General features: G+C 46.2%; 2 protein-coding genes across 3 annotated transcripts in view; one reads left to right on the top strand and one right to left on the bottom strand.

The window, feature by feature from the left end:
* Katnal2 (katanin catalytic subunit A1 like 2) overlaps positions 1 to 2,944 on the top strand; it is a 70,643-nt gene extending 67,699 nt beyond the window's left edge. The window contains exons 15-16 of the mRNA XM_021150655.3: positions 568 to 670; positions 1,567 to 2,944. Of these exons, the coding sequence (XP_021006314.1) occupies positions 568 to 670; positions 1,567 to 1,706 (243 nt within the window). The 3' untranslated portion in view covers positions 1,707 to 2,944. The remainder of the gene's footprint in view (positions 1 to 567; positions 671 to 1,566) is intronic.
* A 2,231-nt stretch (positions 2,945 to 5,175) lies between these two features.
* Positions 5,176 to 15,692, bottom strand: part of Hdhd2 (haloacid dehalogenase like hydrolase domain containing 2) — a 29,786-nt gene continuing 19,269 nt past the window's right edge. For both annotated transcript variants that reach the window (XM_021150723.3, XM_021150725.3), the window contains exons 5-7: positions 13,566 to 13,782; positions 11,602 to 11,665; positions 5,176 to 8,518 (exon numbers count right to left, since the gene is read on the bottom strand). In XM_021150723.3, the coding sequence (XP_021006382.1) occupies positions 8,415 to 8,518; positions 11,602 to 11,665; positions 13,566 to 13,782 (385 nt within the window). In that variant the 3' untranslated portion in view covers positions 5,176 to 8,414. The remainder of the gene's footprint in view (positions 8,519 to 11,601; positions 11,666 to 13,565; positions 13,783 to 15,692) is intronic.

Genomic DNA, 15,692 nt, shown 5'->3' with positions numbered 1-15,692 from the left:
CCACAGGCGTACATTCCAGGATATCTGCTCTGGGTAGACATTCAAACCTAATGTTTTCTTTTTTCCTTTTTCGAGACAGGGTTTCTCTGTGTAGCCCTGGCTGTCCTGGAACTCACTCTGTAGACCAGGCTGGCCTCGAACTCAGAAATCCGCCTGCCTCTGCCTCCCAAGTGCTGAGATTAAAGGCGTGCGCCACCACCGCTCAGCCTAATGTTTTCTAAAGCCCCTCAAAAGCAGAAATGGCTTTATTTAACACAAGAACAAAACACCCTCATTTGGGTATCTTGGACTTAGGATTAGGGCCCCATCAGGCACGCTGGGTGGTTCAGTCCTCCACTGGCCTCTCACAGCGTATTTGATGGCATGAGGGAACTGTCACCCAGATGGCTGGGTTAGCAGGACTTGTTAGCTCTTTCTCTCCCTCCAGTGTTGCTAACCCAGGGATGCTGGTGTAGTGAACAGGGATGACAAAATTCTAAGCTAGCATTCAGACACTGCATCCTGCCTACAAGAATGAAGAGGACACCAGCATTCTGCCTGCTTAGCCCAGCTTTGAAACTATTTCAGGAAACAGAGGGCTACTCAGGCTCCGACATTAAGCTGGTCTGCAGGGAGGCAGCCATGCGGCCTGTGCGAAAGATCTTCAGTGTGCTTGAAAACAACCAGTCAGGTATGGCTGGGTTCACAGTGCTGGGCCTTGGGCGGGAACTTTGTGCTTAAGCATCCTAACTCTTGGCAGGATATGGTGCTGCATGCTTGATTTCCTGGCCACTTAGGAACTAAAGTGGGAACAAGTTTAAGGCCAACCTGGATTCTGTACTGAGTCAAAGGCTAACCTGGGCAACTTAACCAGACCCTGTCTCAAAATACATACACTAAAATGGGCACAGGACTTAGCTGAACGGCAGAGCCCTTGCTTTTCGTGCAGAAGTCCTGCCGCCTCTCACCAGCAGATGGCGCCCGGTGCCTGGTTTTCCAGGCTCCAAGGTGTTTACATTGTATGCATCCTCAGTGTGCTCTGCTGCAAGATTCACACTGCTGGCGGATGATAATCTGTCTCCTCAGAGTTTGGGCTTTTATTTTTCTGGCACACACTAATATGGGGCTGGATCCATCTGAGGCACTATACAAATAGTGAATATACTTCCTTAATATATTTAACTCCCTTCTGGAGGCAGAATGGTATGTGTGTGTTTTGGGGGGTAGGTATCACAGCTTTTTTTTTTTTTTTTTTTTTTTGGTTTTTTGAGACAGGGTTTTTCCTCTGTGTAGCCCTGGCTGTCCTAGAACTCACTCTGTAGACCAGGCTGGCCTCGAACTCAGAAATCCTCCTGCCTCTGCCTCCCAAGTGCTGGGATTAAAGGCGTGCGCCACCACTGCCTGGGGGTATCACAGCTTTAAGCTCCATCGCCCCATCACCCCATAGCCCTCTTCAGATGTTTAAGCTGCACTAGCCATCAAGGACAGGATGTCTGCACTGTCTGCAGACCTGGCCTAATAGCCTTCCAAGAACTCTGAGCCCTACGAGGCACAGCGCCCCATTCTGACGGTTGTCTTCTTGTCTAGAGAGCAACAATTTACCTGGGATCCAGCTGGACACTGTGACCACACAGGACTTTCTGGATGTGTTGGCTCACACCAAGCCTTCAGCAAAGAATCTGACCGAGAGATACTTGGCCTGGCAAGAGAAGTTTGAGTCTGTATAAAGCTGTGCCCAGCCTGACCTGGCCAGAGGCAGCCGAGAGCCTCCCCAGCGTGACTGGGATGGAAGGGAGGAAGTTATCCTTGATAGCTGGACTCATTTGGACAACTGTGTTCCTTTGGAAACATGAGCTCTCGTGTCATGGATGTCAGCAGAGTGGAGATTTCAGCAGTGAGTGTGTGCTGTTGGGTCAGGCAATAGAGGTTTTTCTCACAATTTGACTATAAAATTTTGAAGAAGTTTCCTGTGTTTCTCATTTGTGAACTGAGATCTTCATTTTGAAGAAAAATATTTTCTTAGCCTCTATTCTTAATTTCTTTCTTGTAATACATTCTCAAGTTTGTCAGATACCATCAGTATCCTCCCCCTCCTCCCTCCCTCCCTCCCTCCCGAGACCCTGTAGACCAGGCTGGCCTTGACTTCAGAGATCCACCTGCCTCTGCTGGGACTCAGAGTGCTGCCCTAACCCAGCTGGCCGTATGCTTTTTTAACTGGCTGAATGCCCCGTGTAACTCTCTGTTCTCCCCACTGCCTGCTCCAGGGAAAGCAGACCACCATAGAACCATAACCATCCTCCTTTCAGCCCCTTTCACCCTAGCTGACCACCACGATCACTGCCTTGTCCTCATAGGTACTGTCCTCAAGGCCTTAACCGCTGCTTCCCCAGAGAATAAAGGAAAACCTCCATCCCTCCTGGCTACTCGGAGTCCCGCTAGTTTGTCAGCTAATTTTCAGCCACTTGACTTTCAGCCCTGCCTTACATTTCCCTCTACACAGTCGCTCAAAGATTCCAGTTTTGGAGAGTGTTCTGAAGGATAGAGTACGGATGTAGTTTGTTTAGGTTTTGCCTTTGATACCCAGTTTGGTTATTTAGAAACCCACTTTGAATCTTCCAGTGTTAACATCTTCTCACCTGCATCCTCTTACTTTCTGATCTCGTGGGCTTATGACCTCTCTGTTTCCTTCATTTTAGTGGAGGTTTGAGAAAAGAGATCAACTCGTACACAAACTTACTGTAGATTATCTAGTTACTTGTTCTTTGTGTGAGTGAATGTCACATGTGTACAGATGCCATGGAGGCCAGAAGACTGGGTCAGCTCGTCTGGATCACCTGTAGCTGGAGTTACAGGCAGTTGCAAGCTGTTGTGTACTGAACTCATGTCCTCTAAAAGAATGCAAATGTTCTTAACCAACCGAACCATCTCTCCTGTCCCGATTTACTAATTAAATGTATTCTTTGACAGTTTCCTATGTATGTATAATGTACTCTGGCGACTCTCACCCTGCCCCGTCTTCCCTCCCTTTCCCTTGATAATGTCTTTGTGACTCACTGAGTCTAACCAAGGCACGACCATGTATATGGAACTATCTGTTGGAACTGGTGGGCTTCTCAGCGGGCTCAATATAATGACGCCCCTTCCCTCAGTACCCTTCAGTAAGCTAGAGTTCCCTAGGAGAGGGTAGGGACTCATGAGCCCCTCCCAGTCCACACTGACTGCTGACAGTGGTCCTGTGCAGGCTTGGTACGGGCAACTGCAGCTTCTGTGAGTTCACGCTTGTAACACTGTCATTCTCAGCAGAGAGTGTTTTGTGGCTTGTCTCCTTGTCGCCCAACTCTCCGGTGTTCTTCCGTTCTTTTGCTGAGATGCTCTCTCAACTACAGATGGGTCTATCATTCTTTTAGTAGGTCACGGGGTTGGGACAATAGTTCTGTCGGCTTGTGTTAAAACTTGAAACCTGAGTTTGATCCCTAACATTCACATAAAAATTCCAGGTCTAGTGTTGCACGTTAATAACCCCAGTGTTGGGGAGGTAGCAGAGACAGGAGGAACCCCTGGCTCATTGGCTAGGCAGACTAGCCTAATTGGTGAGCTCCAAGCCAATAAATCCTGTCTCAAAGGAGGTGGATGGTATTTCTGAAGGTGACACTTGAGGTTGTCCTCTGGTCTCTAGAACATATATGCACATGTTAAAAAGATTATATATATAGTCTTTACATATATACTTTATTAATATGTAGCTATTAACATGTAAAACTATACATTTTATATATAACCTATAATTATATATTACATATAATCTATAACTAGATATAATATATATCTACATGGATTATCTACATAGATATTATGTAGATAGATGGATTATATATATAACATATTATATATATAGTTATGAGGCATTGGCTTCTTCATAGTTGGAATAAATAAAATTTATCTTAACATGTGGGGAATTTTGTTGACTTATTTTAGAGTTCACAACTCAAATGCACGTGGTAGCCCAGAAACTGATGCCACATAAGTAGTGTGCTAGGTAGGAGTCATTTGTGTGGTGCCACGTTTACATTATTGTGCTTACTTGTCATAAATCACAAAGGCCTTTCCTCATATAAATTCACGAGGGATTTGCTGGCCTTTTATGATATCAGCCATCAAGACCTACCAGCTAGAAGCACAGGCACCAGGTCAAGGTTCATAAACTGCATAGGCAAAGCTGGGAGGGAGATGAACTGGAGGACTAGTGAGAGCCAGAGACTCTCTGAAGTCTCTGAGAGTCACAACTCAGCCCAGTTCAATATGGAAACTTAATCTAACATTGCCAGATCTCCTAATCTTCCTAGAAACTGCAGCAGCTGACTTGCACCTGAGCATCACTCTCAAACTCTGGCAACGAGGGCTGGTGACCCCTTGCTCCTGTATCATCTGCATCCTTTTTGTCCATCAGGTTGACCACACTCACCTCCGTCAAAACCATTCCTGGTTGTCTTTATCGCTTCCCAGCCACTCCTACTGTATGAGGCAGCTGTGTCTTTGACTCCTTGTCTGTCCTCCTCAGATGTAAGCTCCGTGGTTTGAGGTCCCTGTTTTCATTCTTACTAAATGAATGAAACATTCTTTAAGACAGTGTAGGCCAGTGGCTACCTGAGCTCCAGGAGTTATGAATACTGTTCCTAGCACTAGCACTCAGCCTACTGCATTCTGTATAGGAAGTCTATGGTTGCTTTGAATTTATCAGAGCCTTTTGTATTAGTGGCTTGTTTTCATATGCCTCAGTGCCCAGCTTAGAAGATATACATTGTAAGGGACAGAGCTGTGCCTGCTGTCTTCCTATGCTTTGGCCACACTAAGCATTTAATAAATACAAAGTTCTCAGGCACATCAGCCACGGAAACAGTGCCAATATATGACATGAAAATGAGCAGTGGAAGATACTCAGAGATGTTACGACCTGTGCAGTTTGTATGATTTTTGATCTGCTGCCTTTTAAAGACAGAAATGTGCTTCTGGCTAGTAGATCTTGATGGCTGGTATGGCAAAAAGCCAGCAAGGCCCTCATGAGCGTATGTGGAAAAGGCCTTTGTGATTTATGACAGCTAAATATGATAATGTAAGCATGGCTCCATGCAAATGACTGTAGTAAGAAAAGGGATTCACTCTCCCACTCACGGTGGAGGGTTTGGTCAAATAGATTAATGCAGTTTAAAAAATTTTTTTATTGCAGGTGCCTAAGGACTTTAATTTCATGTTACTGGAGCCATTGATCCAACGCTAACTGAACATAATAAATACAGGGATGTTTCCACCTTCCCCACCCTACAGGATACTGGAGTTTTGAAGTGTGCGATTAAAGGTGAAATGACAGCGCCATCATTCCAAGGTGGTATCTGACATCACACCTGGGGACATTTGTGGAGCCATCACACAAGGTGGTCCCTTGTCTATGCCTTGTCACTATGATAGGCTCTGACAGATGTGGTATGGCAGGCAGGTAGAGCTGCACCCACCTGCAGCTGTGTGTGTGGTGTGATGGAAGCACATCTGGCCACCAGGAGGTTGGCTCTACATTCTACAACAGTGTTCACTGCTTCCGATACCCATCATTTCCCATTGTGCCCACTGGCCTTCCTTCTCCCAAAGTCTTTAGTGCCTTTTCTGGCCCAGGAGCAGTTAATTGTGAAATCAATGTGGATACAGCCTTTCATATCAACACAACCTTCTAATCATGGGGTGGCCTGTGCCATGGTTAGTGCTGTTCTGAAATAATCTAGAATCACTCTAGGCTCCTTACGGGGTATTTTCTTTATGTTGCTGAGGTGGTGACAGTTGTGTGCTCTGGGTGGCACCACTTCCTGGTGGAGACTCTGGACTGCAGAAATGGAGAAAGGCCCCAGGCAGTGAGAATGGTGCCCTCCCCAGTGGGGATGGACAGCTGTTTCATGCGCCTGCTGACTTGAATTCCCCACCATGAAGGACTTGTACTGTGAACTAAAATTTAAAATGAATCTCTCCCTCAAGTGTCTTTAATCAAGGCACTTTGTCACAGCAACAAGAAAAGAAACTAAGACAGCTGACAAAGGAAGCTCCAAAGACACTCGGATCACATTTCCTCCAGGAGGTCAAGATGACCAACCAGCTGAGAGTTACTGGAGTGTTTCTGATTCTAGCGAGTCTAAGATAAACTTCTGAGTTATTCTCCTGGGTCTCTCTGTGGACAGGCCAGTTACCAAGCCCTAACGTATGTTAAATATGTTAAGGAAATACCTCGAACTAAGATTGCCATGGTTCTCCGGGACACTGGAGCCGGCTGCTGCTCCAGGTTGGATGCCTGGCTGAGGTCTTCCATCTTGTGAGCATGATACACCTGGACCATCTCCAGCTTCCTTGCTTTAGCCCTGTCCTGTTTCCAGAGCATCAGCAATACTGTAGGCTAATATCTAATGAGCTTTCGCTTTAAGCATCTGTGACAGAACACTGAAACTGAAATGTCTCCTCTCCTAGCATTGACTTCCAGTGATATTTAGTTCATTTCCATTGGTTCAGTTGCCTGTGTGGCAGCAGACATAAGAAGAGTGAGACTTGATCTTGTCCAGTGAAGAGATGTGGGACCTCTTGAGGGCACTGTTATTAGGACCACCTGGGCAGGACACTATGACGCCTCGTTCCGTCCTGCAGGTGGGGAAGTCAGCAGAGAGGAGGTGGACTCCAGTCTTCCTAGTGATCTTCAGCACCGTGTCCTCAGCTCCTCAGCTAGAGAACCCTGAGGCAGAAGCCTCCCGCAATGAGCAGAGCTGCACAGCAGTTTAGTATGCGGCAGCTTCAGAGGACCTGCTAATTCCCGAGCAATCAACAACGAACCCTGGCTCCCAGATCCCAGACTGCAGATGGATGTGTCCCCTTCCCCAGGCTCCGAGCAGCGTGCTGTCCTTCAGGCTGAGCTTTCATCCAAATGCAGCTTTTCAAGACCAATCCTCATCGAGCTTGCTCCTTTCAGGTTGTCTAGGCTAAGTATTTAGTATTCAGTTCCTACATTCCATGTTCAACAGCAATACTGCATAGAAAGGGGTGAGATGACTTACGTGCCCTCAGTCAGAGCACTGGGCACCGGAGCTCTGCCTTCAGTCATTCCGACTTTATGGTCATGTCACACTGTCATGGGCACCTGCCAATGTGTGAGTACGAAGTTAGGGCATTCATAAAGCCACGAACAGAGCACTCACTAAGACACCATTTCCCTAGCTTTGTTCTCTTCCACCTAAGACGGAGCTGATCTCTAAACAAGCATCAAAGCCTGAAGCTCATTAACATTAGTGTGCGCCTCAATAAGGTGAGCACTGTGATGATGCACAATTACATCCTAATAATTCAGTGCCCAAGAGCCCCGTAAAACAATTGCCACGGCCGTGGATTGGCACAGCATGCAAATGCAGCAGGAGAGTCATTCCCTACTTCATCTCCTTCATTTGGGTGGGTTTAACATGAGAAGAATAATCCAGGCACCGAGACGAGATCTCATTTTACAACTGTAGTAAGAAGTACATAAAAGCCTGAATCTGTCCCAATAGTTCCTAAAAGATTTCTCCCATAGTGTCAGAGGCAAAAATAATGAAATCTTGCAAATGTACAGTTAATAGGTCCCCGGTGGACACTAACTTCAAAAATGCACGGTCTATAAGACATTAAAGGCTTGATTTTGGTTTCTGCACTGTTCCTGTTAATAACAATGTCTAATTAAAACATCTGTAAAATACTGATAGTTTTAATTTTACATAAAATTTCCAAAACAACTGTTACACAGTATAATAGGTATCTGCAATGAATAGGTTATTAATGGAAATATTATTTTAAATTAAATTCGGGTTCTAAATTTAAATTAGTCATCTCTGGCTAATGAACAGAAAAAAAGTCATCTGTGCTGGGAATACAGTGGAAGATCTGGCTTTCCACATCTGTTAAAGCAACTTCACTGGATCTCAGCTGAAGGGCTCGCCACACTGCTGCTAGCTTGCTTCTCTGTGGCTTGTCTGCAGAGCTTCACGGCTCAACTCTGGCATCCTGATGACAGCCAAATGCACCTTTCAGTGCATCTCTGTGTGAGTCAGTCATGCTCACAGAGGATTCTCTCACTTCCAGCACGGAGGAATGGAGAGCTTACGGCTCCTCTGTGCCCACAGGAGCTTCTCCTCCAGCCCAGTGAACCTGACGAATATTTTAACAGGAATGGCACAAAATCTCAGCTCTCCCTTTCTTCAGGTCCCATCTTCTTTTATAAAACAAAAGAGATTAGCAAGGTTTAGGGTTGGCTGCAATTCAATACCCCTCTTTCTAATTAATGCACAATGAAAGGGTTAAATAGGATCAGCACTGGATGGCGCAGCCTACTGATGCCCCCTTGTTAGAAAGGGATCCACCCAGTCCAGACAACACATGCTGGTTCACAGGAGGTGCTGCAGAATGTGGTCCACAGCGTGAGGGAAGCTCTCGCAAGTTAAGTAGGGAGGTGGATTAATTTTTTCTTCATCTGCTGCTTTGTATTTCCCTGGAATGAAGGTAAAGCCAGTGAACAAAGGCTACAGCTAGAGTGCCAGGTTCCCCCACACCCAGGAGCACCCCACAACCACCAGGGAGTCAAGGCTCCACCTCTCCCAAAAGCACCTTCTCCTGAGCCCTTAGGAGGTAAAGGAGCAATCCAGACAACGGTGACAGTATCACCTTCTCAGCCCTCTGGTTTTTTACAATGGGCAGTTCTAGGAACAGTCACCTCACAGTTAAGGTCTCCTTCAAATCATGGAAGCACTCTCTCCCTGACCTTCAATATAGGCAGGCAATTTAAATCAATACTTTTTAAAACAGAAGACTAGATATAAATCAGATGCCAAGTGCTGCCTAATTTGTGACTCAGGAATTTGTGGGCCTGGTACACAACTCAGCGCATAGGCCCAGAGAGGAGAGGAACCAGTCTGTGCAGGACTGGAGAGGTTTTACATTTGCACAGGAGGCAGCAAGGTCCCCTTTCACAGCCTTACTGGGCCCAGTCATTTCTGAATTTCCTCTTTCTCTCTGAGCATCCAGTTCCCTCTATAGTGTTTATAACTTGTAGTTACCCATTTGCTTGTCTTATAGCTATGGAGACTGTAAATATTCTGAGAATGGGGGCTGTCTCCTTTACACGCCAATGGACTCCTAGTATCTAACATTATAATGGGCACATCATACGCAGTCCCTAAATATGTCTTTAAAAAATGAATAGGAAGAAGGGTGGGGGGGGGTAGCCAGGCCTAGCGAGAGGAGAGAGCACTTGCCTAAGGCCTGCAGGGCTTGGCTTTTGCTTTCTTTCTTCTCCTTCTCTATAACGCTACTCATTGCTCCACGTTATCAGGTTTCCTTTCCTGAATTTTGCTTCCCTCACAAACCAGAACGAGTGTGTTCTGCAGAAGACGGCTCTTGTACTGTCCTACTGGAGCTCTTCCAGCCAAGGAACAAGCATGGAGTCTAGGGGCTGTTAACACACACTGCACTCACCCTCACATCCTCACGGTGCAGCTCCACTCAGCAAACCCTACTGCTTAAATCTTAAGCTAAATCCTACTAAGAGCAAACCAGTAGGCAGGGATTCTACTCAGCATGTCAAAGGCTGACTACTGCTATACCACCTACTTTCTAGATCCAGTGGTCTAAGCGACAAATAAGTGTCTAAGCCATGGGCTTCTGGGGCGCTTCTGCCAGACCAGAGACAAAGTAGAGTTTCTTCTACAAGGCTCAAACGACAGTGCTCAGCTGTATGTCTAGCTGTTGCCCACATGATGGTGCCTGACTCAAGGTGGTGCTCCACAGTGTTGACTGAAAGAATGAAGCACCTCTGCCTAACTCACAGCCTAATCCACCCAGGAAGGCACTGGGTCAGTAAGGATGAGGAGGGAGAAAGCAAGGCAGTGCGTTGCTGCTGTAAGATAAAGGGCCATCCATGCCACTGTTCTCTAGATGAGATTCTGCTCAGGACAGACCCTGATCATCTGAACAGAGGAACACTGCCCATGGACCCATGCTCCCACTGAGACACACCATTGCTCAGGGCGCTCCACGAGAAGCACTTATTACTGAATATGAATCTAGATGTTCAGAGTCATCTTAAATACTGGGAAGACTAGAGCTTGTCCACTGTGCTGTGCTGGAAGTTATAGTCAGTGCTGGCTGGCCTCGTGGTTTAGAACTAACATCAATAGTAGCAATGGGCCTGTTCTCTGGAGGGCCATAGTTGCTTTACTGATTACATGTTTGAGATGTTGGCTTCTTTAGGACAAAAACAAAAAAAGCAGGGCAGGTGGAGGTCAGGGCAGAAAGGCCATTCACAGCGATGCAGAGGCCCAGACTTGGCGGTTGCTACGAATCCTCAGTTGTGTGAGCTAGAAAGAGGAACCGTTCATGGAATAACAGAAAGCAAAAGTTATTTCAGGCTCCTTCAAAGGGAGGGGAGAGAGAAGGAAACAAAGGGAGCGTGTGAGAGGCTGTCTCTCTTGACTTATCCCTGCTTCCTGGTGCCTGCATCACATCATGGTTGTGATGCCCCGAGGAGGAAATGCTGGGTTGATTCTGAAGTGCTGGCTTGCCCTGTCTGTAAGGCTCCCCTCCCAATGGCCTGCGCACAGGCTCAAGCGTTCTCCTGAGCCACATAGCCCTGTTCCTTCTCACTCAGCTGTCTGACATTTTCCAGTCACCTGTTTCTGCTCACCTTGCTCTTCAGAGGTCAGAGTTTGATTCTTGCTTGATCCATCTCACATAACTAGTCAGCACATGGCTTTGACCAAGACACAGAACAATTAACCACTGGATTGCTGTCAAAATACTGGGTCAACTGAATCAGCGTAAAAAAGGCATCCCCCTTTCTTCCCTAAACTTGACAGACTGTGTGAAGGAAACTAATTTTGGTGGAAGTAATTTGCAAACTCTTATTTCCCTATGATGCTAAAATTCTAACCCAGGGCCTTGTACGGACAAGCACTCTTCCACTGAGCTACAGTCTCAGTCCTCTAAACTTTTGATCACCAAAACCGAAGTTAAGAGAAAAGAAAAATGTCTTCTACATGTATGTTAAAAAATGCAAAGTGAGCACATAGGAGCATAAGAGGCATTAGCAGGCCGGTTCCTAACGCTGCGCATCTTCACTGTGCAGCCCACAGAGTGGGTTCTTTTCTGAGCAGCACGCCTCAGGCCTCCTGCTTACTCTGATGTGACACTTGTCTCTAGGACATCCTGCAAAGGTGAACTGTCCACTGTGTGGTTGTCTCTGGGGAGCACCCACTGCCTCTAGCCTGCTCCAGCTGTGCTGCGCAGCACAGCATCCCTCACTGCTCTTCCTGGAATCCTGAACTCATTTCCCGCTTGCTTATGGTAGGGAGAGAACTAGAGTGCTGAAAGCTCTGCTCCTTCTGCGAGGGCTGTTCTGGCAACTCTGGGTTTCAGGGAGACGGTGTTTCCTGGCTGGCCTGGAACTTGCTATAGAGGCCAGACTGGTCCAAACTTACAGCGCTCCTCCGCTCAGCTTCCCAAGTGCTAGGTTAATGATGTACCACTGTGCCCCTCTCTATCCGTATCTTTGAAAGGGTCTATACAGGAAATACATACCGGTTTTAACTAAGATGCCCAGCATGCCAATGTTCTGAGCCCCATCAACATCATCCCTGCAATCCTGGAAAACACGAAGACATTTAGTTCCGAGTCTTCACCCAGCCTGCCAACAAACTCTACCAATAGCCGATTGGACTACACTGGCTACCCAAAATTCCCTGCTTTTCTTCTTCATTCTTAAAATGCAAGAAAGATCATGTGTACAAAGAGTTAAAGTATCTCTGTAAACCTTGAGGAGGAAATCATGCTGGAGAGCATCATCAGGGCAGAAGGCGAACATCAGAGCAGGAGCCCCAGTGACAGAGCACAGAGCACACTGCCGAGTCTCTGGGTTTCATACACCTGTCTATCCTTTTCAAGGAAACCACGAGACCCTGCATCCTTGTGGACCTCAACTAGGGAGTCCAGCCAACTAGGGAGAATCGAGTCAAGCACCACACGCAAGCAGACTGTCTGCGTTCACTCCACACTGGGGATCCCAGCAGCCTGGAGGGAGCTCCCTGCACTGAGACGAGTATGTTCAGTGGAGCTGAGTATGGTGCACAGTCCTGTGGTCCCAATACTCAGGAAGCTGAGGCAGGACAACTGACTGAGCTTAAAAGTCTGAGGCTAGCTGAGCAGCACAGTGAAATTCCATCTTACACAACATCCCCCAAACCAGAAACCCAGCCACCATATACTAGGTTACTGTTGACAATGGACGTGGGGTAACGAAAAAGTCAAGGCCTGGGATAAGCATCAAGGCAGTCCATCTTGCCAACTCAAGTTTGAAAGCACACTTACTTATCAGATCATGCCTGAAGACAATTTCTTTCCAGAAAGAAAAATGGTTCCTATTATTTAACAATAGTTCTTGGAAATGGTTTTCCAGTGCCAAACCTTCCTCTGAGGTCCACCCAAGACCTTTTTCTATGTTACCACATCTGAATCCTCCCTGCTGAGGGCATGTGGATGGGGACACAGAGGAGAGGACCTACCTCTCTCCTGGACAACAGCAACTGCACACAGCTGAGGACATTGCTTGCAGCTCCCCACCCTCCCTGGCCAGCTCCTCCTGTCAGCCCCTGATAATTAACTTGTCACACACACCTGTCTGGAGAACTCAGGCAGAATGGCAAGAGCAAAAGGTGGAAGAAAAGCCATAGTTCCTCAAACTATAACCCAGTTCCATGAGCATTCTATCAACTTCAGTGGAAGACTCCAGAAGCAGAAGACAACACCAGAACTGTTCCACCACCATGGACTCAGAAACTAGGGGAGTCTAAACCCCATGGTCTACATTCAGCTGTGCTAGGTAGGAGACTCACCTCCCTGGGCTTCAGTTTCCTAATGTGTAAACTAAGGGTTGGCCCAGACAATCTTAGTGGCTGCTTCCATCCTATCAAGCTGGCACATAGAGCTAAAACAAACCATTCATACCAACTTACCACACATGGCACACATAGGAAATAATACCAGCTCATTGACATGGACAAAAGGAAGGTGCTCATCACCACAGGTGACTATTAAGGGCTTCCCCTCATTCCATAGCTCCCCACTATGAAAAGAGCTAGAGTGGCAAGTATCCCTAACTACTGGACACACTAATTGGGTAATTCTTTCATAAATATATGCTAAAAAGGCAAAAATGGTAGAATTCTTTTGATACAAGTTGTTTTCCACATAAGCTATATTAAAAAATGTTCAGATCTGTATTGGGGTTTTCTTTAGTAGGATACATTAAACATTTAACTGACTGGTGTATAAATCATTCATACATACACACACACACACACACACACACACACACATATGGAGGGGGGGAGAGAGAGAGAAAGAGAGAGAGAGAGAGAGAGAGAGAGAGAGAGAGAGACTGAGACTCTATGGAGATATGTTAGACACAACATCTCTATTTTTACAAGAACACACTGCCAATGTACAGGAAGGCAGCTACAGGACATCTCTTTGGGCCTTGTACTTACATCTCCTATCATGACGGCCTCCTCCGGTGCACAGTCAGCATCCCTCAAGGCTTCCAGAAAGAATGTCTTCTCTGGTTTCCCCACCACCATGGCTTTCGTGTCTGTGGCATACTCTAAGGCTGTCACAAATGGTCCTGGTCCCAAGGCTAAGCCATCTTTTCTCTTGTAGTACCTGGCCTTGTGGATAGCTATCAGAGGGGCTCCATCCAGGAGTAGCCTAGAGGGATGGAGAAAATGCAGACAAGCTAAGAGCAAGTCTTTTATGACTGAGAAAAAGATGTCAGATTTACTCAGTGGTTTTATTCACACTCACAGAAACAAATAGTTTCTTATTAACTTTTAATGACTTGCTGTCTTCTAATGAATTCACAGAGAACTGCTGGGAATTACACACATACACTAAAGGTGATAGATTATTAAATTTGGGATTGCTTCAACCTTTTACCTTTAGTGATTTCACACACTTTACCCAAATCACCAGGGAAAGAGAATGAAGAGAACTAAAGCTAAATAAGGCACTGGAGGAAAGAACTTAACTTAATGAGATGAGCTGCTTCCCCTTCCCTAATGGGAAGCACGAGGCTCCCAGGCCTCTGAAGACACCACAGGGTTGTTGCTGCCGTGATGGAGGAGCGCGCTCACCGGGTGTGTGCAGCTCTGTCTCCTCTACTTCACAACCTAGGCTGCTTCTTGCACTAGAAGTTGAATGGAGAATTTTCTAGTTTCTCCCTGAATTTTACCACCAAGTCTGACACAGGACAAACTGTACTCTTATGGAGCAAGAGATGTCAGGACTTCTCAACAGTGTGACAGACAAGCTCCACATGGAACTAGGGAGCTCGAATGCCTCAGGCAAAACCACTGCAAATCTCCACAAACCTCACCCGCGCTCGAGTCTGCCACCTACCTGAGCAATGCGGCTTTAGTCAAAGAGAGGAGCCACACGTGGATGACTGTCGAGTGGAATCTGAGACAAGATAATACTACTTAATCTGATTTTAACCAATGTAATAAATGACCTCACTAGCTTAATTTACTTGAAGTCATCTACTTAGTTAAAATATTTAGTAAGTCCGTGGAGGAAGAATTCATCACATCTTATCCCTCACAATTATGAGTAATTAAGCGCTCAGCTATGAAACTGCTAAATTATTCTTGTCAGTGGGCACAGAAATAATTTCCTGTGGGAGATGCAGAATTCAGACATTTATGATTAAATATTTTATTAAGTAAAACCAATACTGGACTATTCCAGGGGTCTGCTGTTCGTTACTACCAATGGCTCAGCGCACAGGCCAGAGCCTGCCCAGCCCCTCTGCTGGTCTTCCTGAGCAGTGACTTAGCACACCACAGAATGACTCACCTAGCCTATCTCCCAATCCCATTCATTTGCGTCTGCACCACAGAACAGGAATTCTTTATGCAACAGACCTCAAGATTGTCTTCCACTTACATAGCTAAACTAAAAACTCATTTGACTTAGCTTGGTTAATATTTGATTATATATTAGCTAGGGATGAGAATTATCATCTTGATTGATGTGTGTACTTAATTTCGAGTGTTGTCCCTGGGAGGGCAGACCCTGTGGGTTCTCTCCATTTCTCTAGGCTGGAGCTGGCTCCACGGAGGCTGGGAGAGAGGCTCTCTTGCTACTGTTCCCTGCTCGGCACCAGCCTCACTGGGTCTTGCAAGGGCTGAAGCACATTTAAGTAAATGTTTCCTAGGGTACAGACAAATGTCTTTTGTGGTTTGATATTTTTCAGAAAATATGAAGATAGGGTCAGGCATGGTAGCACACACCTATATTCCCCGAATTCTCTCTGTGGAGACAGAGGCAGGAGGATCTAAAGTTCAAGGCCAGCTTGATACACAGTGAAATGCCTGTGTCAAGAAAAATGATGCATGTATTAGAAGCAGCTCCTTCTATGCCATGAGTGCTCCTATTCCAGAAAGCAGGTAGCAAAGGGTGGCTTTCAACTTCTGTTACTAGAAATAACATGTGGGCAGGAGATCTAAAATGTTCTAACTATAAGGCTATCGTGACATTAGAAAGAAAAGAAAAAGATAAGACGGCCCTATACTAAAGCCTCTGGCTGGAAATTTCAGGCTGGCAAAGAAAAGAACTAA

Source organism: Mus caroli, unplaced genomic scaffold (assembly GCF_978045245.1).
Source record: "Mus caroli unplaced genomic scaffold, Mus_caroli_1 scaffold_19, whole genome shotgun sequence".
Lineage (NCBI taxonomy): Eukaryota > Metazoa > Chordata > Mammalia > Rodentia > Muridae > Mus > Mus caroli.
The sequence above is the reverse complement of the archived record's forward strand: the minus strand, read 5'-3'. Positions and strand labels throughout refer to the sequence as shown.